Source organism: Salmo trutta, chromosome 22, assembly GCF_901001165.1.
Source record: "Salmo trutta chromosome 22, fSalTru1.1, whole genome shotgun sequence".
NCBI lineage: Eukaryota > Metazoa > Chordata > Actinopteri > Salmoniformes > Salmonidae > Salmo > Salmo trutta.
This window is the reverse complement of record NC_042978.1, coordinates 43,285,216-43,299,701: the sequence shown is the minus strand read 5'-3', so window position 1 is coordinate 43,299,701 and position 14,486 is coordinate 43,285,216. Positions and strand designations below refer to the sequence as shown.

Sequence of the window (14,486 nt, the reverse complement as noted above, 5' to 3'; positions counted from 1 at the left end):
TCGTTTTAACATCTATGTGTATCTTCTTTCAGAACACTACGCGGGTGGAGGGAGAACCTGACAGAGGAGAGGTGGGGCATTACGGCATAGAACTGAATAGGATTACCATAAAGGATAACTATTTAGTTTAGTTCATCTACTGTATACTCACTCTGCAGGTTGAGAGTGACACTCTTCTCCACCACCCCAGCATCGTTGGTGGCCACACACATATAGTTCCCTGCATCTTCATTCTGAGGAGACACAACAACAGTTAGCACTATCAACAAGATTCATCTAGACAAGAACAGACTACAATGAATGTTCTGGGGAGAAGTATAGGGTGGCACACAATTGACCCAGCATCGTCCGGGTTTGGCCGGGGTAGGCCGTCATTGTATATAAGAATTTGTTCTTAACTGACTATATATAGATATACTAGATACACTGTGTGAACTCTGTAATAGTGCTGTACTGCAGTGTTGTAGATATAGATATACTAGATACAGTGTGTGAACTCTGTAATAGTGCTGTACCACAGTGTTGTAGATATAGATATACTAGATACAGTGTGTGAACTCTGTAATAGTGCTGTACCACAGTGTTGTAGATATAGATATACTAGATACAGTGTGTGAACTCTGTAATAGGGCTCTACCACAGTGTTGTAGATATAGATATACTAGATATGTGAACTCTGTAATAGTGCTGTACCGCAGTGTTGTAGATATAGATATACTAGATATGTAAACTCTGTAATAGTGCTGTACCACAGTGTTGTAGATATAGATATACTAGATATGTGAACTCTAATAGTGCTGTACCACAGTGTTGTAGATATAGATATACTAGATATGTGAACTCTAACAGTGCTGTACCACAGTGTTGTAGATATACCTATACTAGATATGTGAACTCTAATAGCGCTGTACCACAGTGTTGTAGATATAGATAGACTAGATATGTGAACTCTGTAATAGTGCTGTACCACAGTGTTGTAGATATAGATATAGTAGATGTAAACTCTTTAATAACAGTGTTGTAGATATAGATATACTAGATACAGTGTGTGAACTCTGTAATAGTGCTGTACCGCAGTGTTGTAGATATAGATATACTAGATATGTGACCTCTAATAGTGCTGTACCACAGTGTTGTAGATATAGATATACTAGATATGTGAACTCTGTAATAGTGTCGTACCACGGTGCTGTAGATATAGATATACTAGATATGTGACCTCTAATAGTGCTGTACCACAGTGTTGTAGATATAGATATACTAGATATGTGAACTCTGTAACAGTGTCGTACCACGGTGCTGTAGATATAGATATACTAGATATGTGAACTCTGTAACAGTGTCGTACCACGGTGCTGTAGATATAGATAGACTAGATATGTGAACTCTGTAATAGTGTCGTACCACGGTGCTGTAGATGGCCAGAGAACCGTTGTCCAGCTGGTGGATACGGTTGCTGATCTGGATGTTGACACCCTTCTTGCTCCACTGGATGGTGGGCAGGGGATCTCCTCGTACCTCACAGTTTAGGATGGCGTTACCCCCCAGGGGCTCGATTCGGTTGGAGTGGAAGTCCCCGTCGATGATGGGGGGCTCTGGACACAATAACAGGGCAGGGTTTTATTCAACCACATTCAGCTGTTACACAGGAGCCGGACAAAAAAGAAGAGAAAATAAGTGCTAGATCACTGTTTTCTGCTCACAAACAGTGGTCTTTTAATAAAGCTCTTGATACAAATACAACATTTTGACCGACATGGTAAACTGTGGGCTAATTAGGCCCAGTACTGACACATTAGGGCCATATTTGGAAACAGGAAGGGATGTCACACCTTTGACGTAGACAAAGCCCAGGGACTTTATGGATCCCACACTGTTCTCAGCAATACAGGAGTAGGTTCCCGAGTTGTCTTTGGTAACCCGCTCGATGACCAGCTCACTGTGTCCATTCACATGGTCATAGTGAGCTACAGGGACAGAGTAGAGAGAGAGATACCACCCTTAAATATTATCAACAGATCCAGTAGGAAATATTGGTGCATAGGAAAAACTACAAGAATAGTAGACTGAATGTCAATTATAAGTCGAAAATATATATGGCAAATATTTAATGTACAGAAAGAGTTGTCAGTTTCTCTTCTTTCTAAGCAGAGTGGGGGATGGTGAGGGGGGTGGGGAATACCTGGGATGATGATGTTGTTGAAGGCCCAGGTGATTTTAGGAGGGGGGATGCCGGTGACCCCACAGGCCATTAGTAGGCGCTCTCCCTTGTTGAGGGCCACGTCTGCCAGCAGCTCAGTGAAGGCAGGGTGGGTATGGACGGACAAACTGACCGTCCGGCTGTCCTGACCTACCGTGTTAGTGGCCACACAGGTGTAGCTGCCCTCATCATCAGGCTGGGGAGGGGAAGGAAGGGGGCGAGGGAGAGAGAGAGAGAGACTGAATTTGTTCAGAAGTTCGCTGACAATTCTGATCTTTACGCTCTTCCATCCATTATGTGACTCCTAAGCCCTGGTCGTCTACTATGATCCCTTACCTGAGCGATGTCGATGACCAGCTCCCCAGAAGGCAGGATGGTGTACTCTCCAGAGGTGTCGCTCAGGGGGATCCCCTCCTTCTCCCAGGACAGGGTGGGCTGGGGGACCCCCTCTGCCACGCACGCTATCTGGGCCTGGCTGTTCTCCACCACAGACACCTCCGACTCCCCTCTACGGATAGAGGGAGGGACTGGAGGAAGGGAGTGAAGGAGGGGAGAATTTCCCATATTACATTTTGCACAGGAACTGGACAAAAATAGGAGCCACTAAATATACTTTTTTTTACTGCGTTAGACCGCTGAGCTAGAGCTAAAGCTAAGGCATTAGCTTGGGAATCTAATGAAAGTCCTTCGCTGCATATATCACTAGTGAATGGCCAGTCCCATCATTCCTAGCATGATGACTCACTCTGTACAGTTAGGCTCATCTCCAGACTGCTGGTGCCAGCTGCGTTAGCTGCGGTGCAGGTGTATCGACCCGTGTCCCCGGGCTGGCCGAATGCTATCTGCAGAGACCCTGAGCTCAGGACCCTCTGGCGCACAGACTCGCTGAGAGGCTGCCCGTCTTTATGCCAGGCCATGGAGGGTGAGGGAGAGCCTTCAGCCTGGCATAGCATGGTGACAGAGGAGTCCAGGGGCACCAGGTAACTCTGGGTCTGGGAGCTGATCACTGGAGGGACTAGGGGAAGGAGGCATGGAGGTTAAAGGTAGGAGGGGATATTGCTGCCTATGGAGATACGTATACTGTGGAATGCAGTTTTTGGTTTTCGCCAGACATAATGGGACCCATCTCATCCAAAAAGTTGACTCAAGTTTGCCATAAAGCACTTGGAAGCACCTGGATGATCAAGACTCTTCGGAGAATGCTCTTTGGACAGATGAGTAAAAAAAAAAAACATTTTTGGACGACATGGGCCCCATTATGCCTGGCAAAAACATAACACTGCATTCCACAGTAAGAACCTTATACCAATGGTCAAGCATGGTGGTGGTAGTGTGATGGTTTGGGGATGCTTTGCTGCCTCAGGACCTGGACGACTTGCCCTAATAGAAAGAACCATGAATTCTGCTCTGTATCAGATAATTCTACAGGAGAATGTCGGCCATCCATCTGTGAGCTGGAGCTGAAGCGTAGCTGAGTCATGCAGCAAGACAATAATCCAAAACACACAATCAACTCAACATGAAAATTGTTAAAAAGCAAAAAATGTGAAGTTTTGGAATGGCCTAGTCAAAGTCCAGACTTAATCCCAACTGAGATGATGTGGCAGGACTTGAAACGAGCAGTTCATGCTTGAAACCCACAAATGTAGCTGAGTTAAAGCAGTTCTGCATGGAAGAGTGGGCAAACATTTCTCCACAGTGATGTGAGAGACAGATCAACAACTACAGGAAGTGTTTGGTTGGAGTCATTGCAGCTAAAGGTGGCACAACCAGTTATTGAGTGTAAGGTGGCAATTACTTTCTCACACAGGTGCATGAGGTGTTGCATAACCTTGTTTATGAAATAAGTATGTAATTGTTGTGTTATTTGTTCACTCAGGTTCCCTTTATCTAATATTATATTTTGGTTAAAGATATGACAACATTTAGTATAAAAAACATATGCAGAAGTAGAAAAAATTAGAAAGGGGGCAAATACTTTTTTTTTTTTTTTTTTTTTTTTTCACGGCACTGTATGACATACACTGAGTGGACAAAACATTAAGAACACCTTCCTAATATTGACTTGCACCCTCAGAACAGCCTCAATTCGTCAGGTCATGGACTCTACAAGGTGTCAAAACCGTTCCACAGGGATGCTGGCACATGTTGACTCCAATGCTTCCCACAGTTGTGTCAAGTTGGCTGGATGTCCTTTGGGTGGTGGACCATTCTTGATAGACACAGGAAATTGTTGAGCATAAAAAACCCAGCAGCGTTGCAGTTCTTGACACACTCAAACCAGTGCGCCTGGCACTTACTACCATACCCTGTTCAAAGGCACTTAAATCTTTTGTCTTGCACATTCACCCTCTGAATGGCACACATACACAATCCATGTTTCAATTGTCTCAAGGCTTAAAAATCCCTCTTGAACCTGTCTCCTCCCCTTCATCTACAGTGATTGAAGTGGATTTAACAAGTGACGTCAATAAGGGATCATAGCTTTCACCTGGATTCAACTGGTTAGTCTATGTCATGGAAAGAGCAGGTGTTCATAATGTTTTGTACCCTCAGTGTATAACACTGTAGGAAAATGAATTAAGAAGAAAGACGGAAATGAAGGTGAACATTTCATGAGAATAGTAAAGTGGTGATAGTTTTGGGCCCACCTTGTACTCTGAGTTTGGTCTTGCCCAGAGCAGTGCCAGCAGGGTTCTGGGCCACACACATATATGTTCCTGAGTCTACCACAGCAGCCCTGGAGATCTGCAGCCCCCCGTTAGGCAGCACGGTGAAGACACCTCCTAGTGGGAGAGAAGCAGGGTTTGCAACAATATAAAACAGACAAGGTTAAACTAGGACACAGATAGACAGGCAGACAGACAGAAAGAAAAGCAGACACAGTGCTGCCAGCCTACCGGTGCTGGGGATGTTGATGCCCTCTTTCTGCCAGGTGATGGTGGGAAGAGGGGAGCCAGTAGCTCTGCAGGGGAGGGTGATGGGGTTGTTAACGATCACATCCATAGTGGAGGGGTGGACCTGGATCACTGGCACCTCTGGAGAGAGACAGAGAGAGAGACAGAGCGAGAGAGAGAGAGAAAGACAGAGAGACAGAGAGAGAGAGAGAAAGAGAGAGAGACAGAGAGAGACAGAGAGAAAGAGAGAGAGACAGAGAGAGACAGAGCGAGAGAGAGAGAGAAAGAGCGAGACAGAGAGAGACAGAGTCGGAGACAGACAAAGACAGACAGAGACAGAGAAAGAGAGAGACAGAGAGACAGACAGAGAGAGAGAGATAGACCGAGAGATAGACAGAGAGAGAGACAGAGAGAGAGACAGAGAGAAAGATAATGAAAGAGAAAGGGAATGAAAGAGGAACCACAGAAACAATAACTTTGTGTGTTCCATAGCTGTGTGTCAGAAACTTGGTGACAACATGTCCTTACCCTGTACAGTGAGCTGGACATGGCGATGGGCGGAGCCTGCAGCGTTCTTGGCCACACAGGAATAACGACCAGAGTGACTCAGCTCAGAAGATGTGATCTCTACTGCACCTAGAGTGGACACACATCACATGGACCACAGATAGAAGAGTTGAACTACAACACAGTGGTCATGAATACCCTTAGTGTGGCCACTGTACTGTAGTGAATTTGAGGAGTAGTCCAAATGGGACTTAAACCCTGGTCAACACCTGACAGATAAATTGCCACGTCTGATTTACAAATGTCAGCCTATGGGCCCTGGTCAAAAATAGCGCACCATATAGGAAGTAGGATGCCATTTTGGGACACTGCCCACCTCTATAGAGCTCCCAGTAGTAGTAACGGAGCCCAGCTCCCAGTACTAATAACAGAACCCAGCTCCCAGTAGTAGTAACGGAGCCCAGCTCCCAGTACTAATAACAGAACCCAGCTCCCAGTAGTAATAACAGAACCCAGCTCCCAGTACTACTAACAGAACCCAGCTCCCAGTATTAATAACAGAACCCAGCTCCCAGTACTAATAACAGAACCCAGCTCCCAGTATTAATAACAGAACCCAGCTCCCAGTAGTAATAACAGAACCCAGCTCCCAGTATAAATAACAGAACCCAGCTCCCAGTACTAATAACAGAACCCAGCTCCCAGTATAAATAACAGAACCCAGCTCCCAGTAGTAATAACAGAACCCAGCTCCCAGTAGTAGTATCAGAACCCAGCTCCCAGTAGTAATAACAGAACCCAGCTCCCAGTAGTAATAACAGAACCCAGCTCCCAGTATTAATAACAGAACCCAGCTCCCAGTAGTAATAACAGAACCCAGCTCCCAGTAGTAATAACAGAACCCAGCTCCCAGTAGTAATAACAGAACCCAGCTCCCAGTAGTAATAACAGAACCCAGCTCCCAGTAGTAATAACAGAACCCAGCTCCCAGTAGTAATAACGGAACCCAGCTCCCAGTAGTAATAATGGAACCCAGCTCCCAGTAGTAATAACAGAACCCAGCTCCCAGTAGTAATAACAGAACCCAGCTCCCAGTAGTAATAACAGAACCCAGCTCCCAGTAGTAATAACAGAACCCAGCTCCCAGTAGTAATAACAGAACCCAGCTCCCAGTAGTAATAACAGAACCCAGCTCCCAGTAGTAATAACAGAACCCAGCTCCCAGGAGTAATAACAGTCTAACCAGGATGTTGTGACCCTTCTCCTCCTCTCAACACCCAGCAGTAATATCTATAATAGTGAACAGTCTAACCTGAGGACAGGATGCTGTAACCGTTCCCCTCCTTGGGGAGTTTCATTCCATCTTTACTCCAGTGCAGTATGGGCTCTGGGACTCCTGACGCAGTACAGCCAATCACCAGGGGGGACAGTCTGGTCACCACCAGCTCTGTGGCTTCATCCGCTATGGAGGGAGGAACTGCAGAGGAAGAGACTGCTTTTACCAAACTGGACTTCAGTGCTATTGAAGATGTCCATTTAGGAAGTCAGCTTGAAAATACAGAAAAGAAATCAATCAGAACCATTGAAATCAACTGACTCTACTGTCATTAAAATGACATTCAAGCCAACATTGAAAAAAACATGTAAATAACATCAGGCTGTGTTCAGATGGTCTCCCGTACTGTAAGTACTCACCCTGGACAGTGAGCTGAATGGCTCTGGCCTCCTTCCCCGCCTCGTTAGACACCACACACTCATACTCAGCTGTGTCCTCCACTGTGGGGGCTATGACAACCAGAGAACCTGACGACAGTAACCTGGAGACCACAAAGAGGGAACGGAAGCTTCAGATCGTGTTTTGGGGTTCTGAGAACTTTCTGTCAATCTAAGAACTGATCTCAGAGTATTATGAGATGGGAGCAACAAGAGAAACAGAGAGAGAGGAAAAAACCTGTTTCAACCTGTACATATTCTGGTTGTGGTCTGTGTTGAGTGTTTGACCGTTCTTGGTCCAGCTGACCGTGGGCTTGGGGATGCCCGTAGCCTCGCAGGAGAGGGTAGTCTGAACATTCACTGTCACGGTTATGTTGGTGGGACCACGGGAGATAGAGGGGGGAACTAGAACACAATGGATAGGCGTGAAATGAATTCATTAAATGTGTGTGTGTGTGTATGTGTGTGAGAGGCTGAGCCTTCTTCTCACCGTGGACCTGCAGGTCGACTCTTTTGCGTTGTGTCCCAGCCTGGTTGGTGGCCATACACAGATACCGTCCTGTATCAGTCACCTGGGCTGAGGGGACGTGGAGCGAGCCATCCTCAGCAAACATGTACCTGTGCAGGACGGGTGTGTGGACACACATTTAGGATAATGTCTCATTGTAAATATCATATCCTAGTCCTAAAACTTGTATTTTTTGCCATGTATCTTCAATGTTGAGTGTCTGACACAAACCCTGCGTATAACATACCAGTATATTATAAACACGGTAGTTTGAAAACTGGACGCTGATTGGATAAAACAACAGCATTCAACACTTCATATAACATGTAACGACATCATCAGTGTGCGACGTGGTCTGACCTGGGGTTAGTTCCTGCCAGTATGGCACCATGTTTCCTCCAGGTGACGCGGGGGGCGGGCACTCCACTCACGATACACTCCAACACCACAGGCTGGTCTATGTGGACTGTTACAGTCAGAGGGCCCTCTGCTATGGTGGGAGCAACTGAAGAGACACACACACACACACACACACACACACACACACACACACACACACACCTTAGGTCCCACTACTATTCTTCAGAGCCTCTAAGCACAGGACCAGCCATATTCAATAGGATAATGATGTCATTGTCACTGACTCTCTCTGAGTTCTGTACCATTAACAGCCAGGTTGAACTGTCGTGTGGTCTTGCCAGCGATGTTGCTGGCTACACAGGTGTACTGAGCTCCATCCCCCAGCTCAGCCATGTTGATCTGGAGGTAACGCGCATTGGACAGTACGCGCACACGAGGGGAGGCCTACGGAGAGAGGGGAGGGACATCAGGCCTGTGTCAAAAAGCCCTGTACACACACACACACACACACACACACACACACACACACACACACACACACACACACACACACACACACACACACACACGACAGGTGTGTTATTTACCTGGAGTGGCTTGCTGTCTTTGAGCCATGTGAGTGCTGGAGGAGGGACAGCGTCTGACTTGCACTCCAGAGTCACCTGTCTGTTCTGCAGCACTGACACATTCTGTGGCGTGCTCTCTCCAGCGATGTTAGGGGGAACTGGGAAGATATCACAACGAAACACTTAGAACATGAAATAACATGTTACATTAAAAAGCAACAAGTCATTATTAGGTCCAGTAGTATGCCCTGGTCAGGTCACATACACGATATAACTTCATTACCCACCATGCACGCGGACCAGGAACTCTTTATCGTCGTCTCCTGCAGGACTGTTGGCCAGACAGGTGTACCTCCCTGTGTCCTCCAGCTGGGGGGCGAAAGAGAAGTCATGTGTGGGAAATAAGACAAAATTGATATTGGAAAAAAAAGAGAGAGCTCTTTCCTACAATCAGATTACGCCCTCAAACCTCACTACTCCTGAACAGTCCCTTCTTGTTTTTTTAGGTCCATCCCTGTCCCTCCCTCTCACCTGTGGGGAGGAGATCCTGAGCACCTCCCCTCCTCTGAGGACGCGCAGGCTGTCTGTCTGGGGGAGCGGCCGTCCGTCCTTCATCCAGGTAAGGGTGGGGGTGGGGATACCTGTGGCTTCACACAGCAGCTCCAGAACATGATTCACTACCACAGACACCTCTGCTGCCATGCCCGAACCGTTGATACGAGGGGGGTCTGAGAGAGGCATTTTACATTTTAGTCTGTCTGTCTGTCTGTCTGTCTGTCTGTCTGTCTGTCTGTCTGTCTGTGTATGTCTGTCTGTCTGTGTATGTCTGTCTGTCTGTGTATGTCTGCCTGCCTGTTTGTTTGTCTGTCTGTTTGTTTGTTTGTCTGTCTGTGTATATCTGCCTGACTGTCTGTGTATGTCTGTCTGTCTGTTTGTGTGTGTTTGTCTGCCTGTGTATATCTGTCTGTCTGTCTGTCTGTCTGTCTGTCTGTCTGTCTGTCTGTCTGTCTGTCTGTCTGTCTGTCTGTCTGTCTGTCTGTCTGTCTGTCTGTCTGTCTGTCTGTCTGTCTGTCTGTCTGTCTGTGTATGTCTGTCTGTCTGTGTATGTCTGTCTGTCTGTGTATGTCTGCCTGCCTGTTTGTTTGTCTGTCTGTTTGTTTGTTTGTCTGTCTGTGTATATCTGCCTGACTGTCTGTGTATGTCTGTCTGTCTGTTTGTGTGTGTTTGTCTGCCTGTGTATATCTGCCTGTCTGTCTGTCTGTCTGTCTGTCTGTCTGTCTGTCTGTTTGCCTGCCTGCCTGCCTGCCTGCCTGCCTGCCTGTCTGGCATTACATGATGAAGTCTATTGGAGCCAAAACATTTCTGTGGGTGCACTATATACTGAGAGTGGGGTCATCTTTCTTTCTTAAAGACAGACAGACAGACAGACAGACAGACAGACAGACAGACAGACAGACAGACAGACAGACAGACAGACAGACAGACAGACAGTACATATATACAGACATACACACATGCAGTACCAGTCAAAGGTTTGGACACCTACTCATTCAAGGGTTTTTCTTTATTTTTTACTATTTTCTACATTGTAGAATAATAGTAGACATCAACACCATGAAATAACACATATGGAATCATGTAGCAACCAAAAAAGTGTTAAACAAATCAAAATATATTTTATATTTGAGGTTCTTCAAAGTAGCCACCATTTGCCTTGATGACAGCTTTGCACACTTTTGGCATTCTCTCAACCAGCTTCATGAGGAATGCTTTTTCAACAGTCTTGAAGGAGTTCCAACATATGGTGAGCACTTGTTAGCTGGCTGGTTAAGAGTGCCTTGAATTCTAAATAAATCACAGACAGTGTCACCACCAAAGCACTCCTACACCATCATACCTCCTCCTCCATGCTTGACGGTGGGAACTACACATGCAGAGATCATCCGTTCAGCTACACTGCGTCTCACAAAGACACAGCGGTTGGAACTAAAAATCTCAAATTTGGACTCATCAGACCAAAGGACAGATTTCCACCGGTCTATTGTCCATTGCTCGTGTTTCTTGGCCCAAGCAAGTCTCTTCTTCATATTGGTGTCCTTTAGTAGTGGTTTCTTTGCAGCAATGTGAATAACACAGTCTCCTCTGAACAGTTGATGTTGAGATGTGTCTGTTTCTTGAACTCTGTGAAGCATTTATTTGGGCTGCAATCAGAGGTGCAGTTAACGCTAATTAACTCTGGGTCCTCTTTTCCTGTGGCGGTCCTCATGAGAGCCAGTTTCATCATAGCGCTTGATGATTGTTGCGACTGCACTTGAAGAACGTTCTTGAAATTTTCCGTATTGACTGACCTTCATTGTCTTAAAGTAATGATGGACTGTTGTTTCTCTTTGTTTATTTGAGCTGTTCTTGCCATAATATGGACTTGGTCTTTTACCAAATAGGGCTATCTTCTGTATACCACCCCTACAGTGTATACCACCCCTATACCACCCCTACAGTGTCACAACACAACTGATTGGCTCAAATGCAGTAAGAAGGAAAGAAATTCCACACATTAACTTTTAACAAGGCACACCTGTTAATTGAAATGCATTCCAGATGACTACCTCATGAAGCTGGTTGAGAGAATGCCAAGAGTGTGCAAAGCTGTCATCAAGGCAAAGGGTGGCTACTTTGAAGAATCTCAAATATCAAATATATTTTGATTTGTTTAACACTTTTTTGGTTACTACTTGATTCCATATGTGTTATTTCGTAGTTTTGATGTCTTCACTAGTATTCTACAATGTAGAAAATAGTAAAAATAAAGAAAAACCCTTGAATGAGTAGGTGTGGCCAAACGTTTGACTGGTACTGTATATGTTCACCCACTCACCCAGTACTTTGAGATGGAAGTGTCGGCTGGCTTGGCCAGCGCTGTTTCTTGCCACACAGGTGTAGCGTCCCGTATCCTCCACCCTGGCCTGGATGATCTGTACCGTGGTGCCCACACTGAGCAGCTTGATGTGGGGTCCAGGGACCAGGGCCTCCCCCTCTCTCAGCCAGGACATGGAGGGGCTTGGAGTTCCATCAGCTATACATAGTAGGGAGGCCAGGTTCCCTCTCACCACCGTCACGTCCTCCTTACTGCCCGCCCCGTCCAGGTTGGGAGGAACTGCAAGGGCAGATAACATCACAGTGTTGATCTAACTCATCTAGCAGCTGGGCCCCATGACAAGGTCATATATTGCAAAAGCAGGTCAGTATTGGGTTAGTGAGGGTTTTGGAGTTGGGGTGGGGGTTATTGTGATATTTTGTATACTGTTATTAATGTTTTGTGTTGAACTCACCGTGAACCTGTAGGTTGTAGTGCCTGTTGTCCACGCCAGCCCTGTTGGACGCCACACAGGTAAAGGTGCCGCCGTCTGAGACTTGAGCCCTCGCAATCCTGACAGAGGCAGAATTGAACAACACATTAATCCTGACAGAGAGGCAGAATGGAACAACACATTAATCCTGACAGAGAGACAGAATTGAACAACACATTATTCTTGACAGAGAGACAGAATGGAGCTACACATAAATCCTGACAGAGAGACAGAATTGAACAACACATGAATCCTGACAGAGAGACAGAATTGAACAACACATTAATCCTGACAGAGAGACAGAATTGAACAACACATTAATCCTGACAGAGAGGCAGAATTGAACAACACATTAACCCTGACAGAGGCAGAATTGAACAACACATGAATCCTGACAGAGAGGCAGAATTGAACAACACATTAATCCTGACAGAGAGACAGAATTGAACAACACATGAATCCTGACAGAGAGACAGAATTGAACAACACATTAATCCTGACAGAGAGACAGAATTGAACAACACATTAATCCTGACAGAGAGACAGAATTGAACAACACATTAATCCTGACAGAGAGGCAGAATTGAACAACACATTAATCCTGACAGAGAGACAGAATTGAACAACACATTAATCCTGACAGAGAGACAGAATTGAACAACACATTAATCCTGACAGAGAGACAGAATTGAACAACACATTAATCCTGAGAGAGACAGAATTGAACAACACATTAATCCTGACAGAGAGACAGAATTGAACAACACATTAATCCTGACAGAGAGACAGAATTGAACAACACATTAATCCTGACAGAGAGGCAGAATGGAATGAAATAGTAGCCCTTTCCTGCAGTCTGACCTAGTGACCTCATAGGTGGAATGTTATAAATATTTTACATAATTTCATAATTAATAATCATTATTTCAAAAAACCCGCAGAAAATCCAGTGTTTCTACGTCAAACAATTTTGTTATATTTCAGTCTTCTGTGATGTATATAAAGTGCAGTATTTGGTTGCAAACTCAAAATGTAATACATTTCATCTCTATATCTGACATGGTACAGGTGTCTTCTTTTGTTAAGCCAATAACCATGTGTGTGAAGTGTATACTTTGTTTCTAAGTAGATTTGTTTAAGACTACCCAGAAACACTGTGTGACCCTGATTTAGCCCACTGCAGTAAAAGGTCAAACTACTGTGTGACATACAGTACAACACATTTGAAACAGTATACAGAATAAAGCAATATTCATGTAACAGTTTTAAATACATTGCTCTTGCCTTTATATATGTACATTGAAAGACATTCCATACAGAATCCGATATATAACCCCTCGACCCCAGACCTACCTGAGCACCTGTCCGGCAGAAAGCAGGCGTATCTGTGAGGAGACAGGGAGAGGCAGTCCGTTCTTCAGCCAGTTGAGCTGAGGTGGAGGGGAGCCCATGGCAACACACTCTATGTTGATGGAGCTGTCTAGAACGGTGGTCAAATCCACAGCCGTATCACTGTTCCCCTTGATCACAGGAGGCACTACGGACACACACACACACACACACACACACACACACACACACACACACACACACACACACAACGAAAGAGGACAGAAGATGGAAAGAAGAAAGGAGGGAGAGAGAGAGGGAGGGAGATACATTTAAAACTCTTCATTCATAAAGTAAGGAATACATGCATGGAAGAGAGAGGCTGAGAGAGTTAAACTCACCATAGACATTGAGGTTGAATATCCGGTCCTCTTCTCCAGCCTTGTTGGTGGCTACACAGGTGTACTTCCCACTGTCAGAGGTGTGAGCTCCAGACACAGTCAGAGTGCTGCCATCTAGACTGATCCTGGATAGAATGAGGATGCAAACAAACCATTAATATTAATATAGAGAAACATCAGAAACCCCATGGATGTCATGACAGTTCCTCTGTCCAGGTCCTTTAAATCTCAGAGTAGCTCCACCTTTCCTTGGATAGGCTTGTCCAATATTAGCCATTTTGATACTCTTATCCAGTCCTCTCAGAACTCCTAAGTGGCTAGGAGATAGAGGTTAGGGGCTAGGAGCTAGGTTCTAGGGGGCGGGGGTTGATGTGTACCTGAGCCCCCTGGATCCTGCATTGAGGGCCTTGCCGTCCTTCAGCCACTGGATGGAGGGGGGCGGGGTTCCCTGAGAGCGACACACCAGCTGGATGCTGTCATTCAGCAGCACTCCCACCTCACTGGGCATCTCCGAACCTGAGATGCTGGGAGGGACTGAGAGAAAAGCACAGCCAATCAGATCAGGAACTAACACAGAGCACAGCTAATCAAGGCACAGCCAATCAGATCATTGTTCATTCAGAACAAACTAGTATATATCCAGTACCAGTCAAAAGTT

The 14,486-nt window shown here is 45.6% G+C and overlaps 1 protein-coding gene across 1 annotated transcript in view; it reads right to left on the bottom strand.

The window, feature by feature from the left end:
* Positions 1 to 14,486, bottom strand: part of hmcn1 (hemicentin 1) — a 240,835-nt gene that overhangs the window by 20,615 nt on the left and 205,734 nt on the right. Inside the window, exons 64-86 of the mRNA XM_029706242.1 lie at positions 14,206 to 14,362; positions 13,829 to 13,953; positions 13,452 to 13,635; positions 12,081 to 12,178; positions 11,627 to 11,905; positions 9,283 to 9,479; positions 9,039 to 9,120; positions 8,773 to 8,909; positions 8,488 to 8,629; positions 8,186 to 8,330; positions 7,808 to 7,935; positions 7,566 to 7,722; positions 7,300 to 7,421; positions 6,917 to 7,081; positions 5,626 to 5,733; positions 5,101 to 5,238; positions 4,852 to 4,986; positions 2,946 to 3,215; positions 2,537 to 2,727; positions 2,183 to 2,396; positions 1,833 to 1,967; positions 1,405 to 1,595; positions 152 to 233 (exon numbers count right to left, since the gene is read on the bottom strand). Coding sequence (XP_029562102.1) covers positions 152 to 233; positions 1,405 to 1,595; positions 1,833 to 1,967; positions 2,183 to 2,396; positions 2,537 to 2,727; positions 2,946 to 3,215; positions 4,852 to 4,986; positions 5,101 to 5,238; positions 5,626 to 5,733; positions 6,917 to 7,081; positions 7,300 to 7,421; positions 7,566 to 7,722; positions 7,808 to 7,935; positions 8,186 to 8,330; positions 8,488 to 8,629; positions 8,773 to 8,909; positions 9,039 to 9,120; positions 9,283 to 9,479; positions 11,627 to 11,905; positions 12,081 to 12,178; positions 13,452 to 13,635; positions 13,829 to 13,953; positions 14,206 to 14,362 — 3,582 coding nt within the window. The remainder of the gene's footprint in view (positions 1 to 151; positions 234 to 1,404; positions 1,596 to 1,832; positions 1,968 to 2,182; positions 2,397 to 2,536; positions 2,728 to 2,945; positions 3,216 to 4,851; positions 4,987 to 5,100; positions 5,239 to 5,625; positions 5,734 to 6,916; positions 7,082 to 7,299; positions 7,422 to 7,565; positions 7,723 to 7,807; positions 7,936 to 8,185; positions 8,331 to 8,487; positions 8,630 to 8,772; positions 8,910 to 9,038; positions 9,121 to 9,282; positions 9,480 to 11,626; positions 11,906 to 12,080; positions 12,179 to 13,451; positions 13,636 to 13,828; positions 13,954 to 14,205; positions 14,363 to 14,486) is intronic.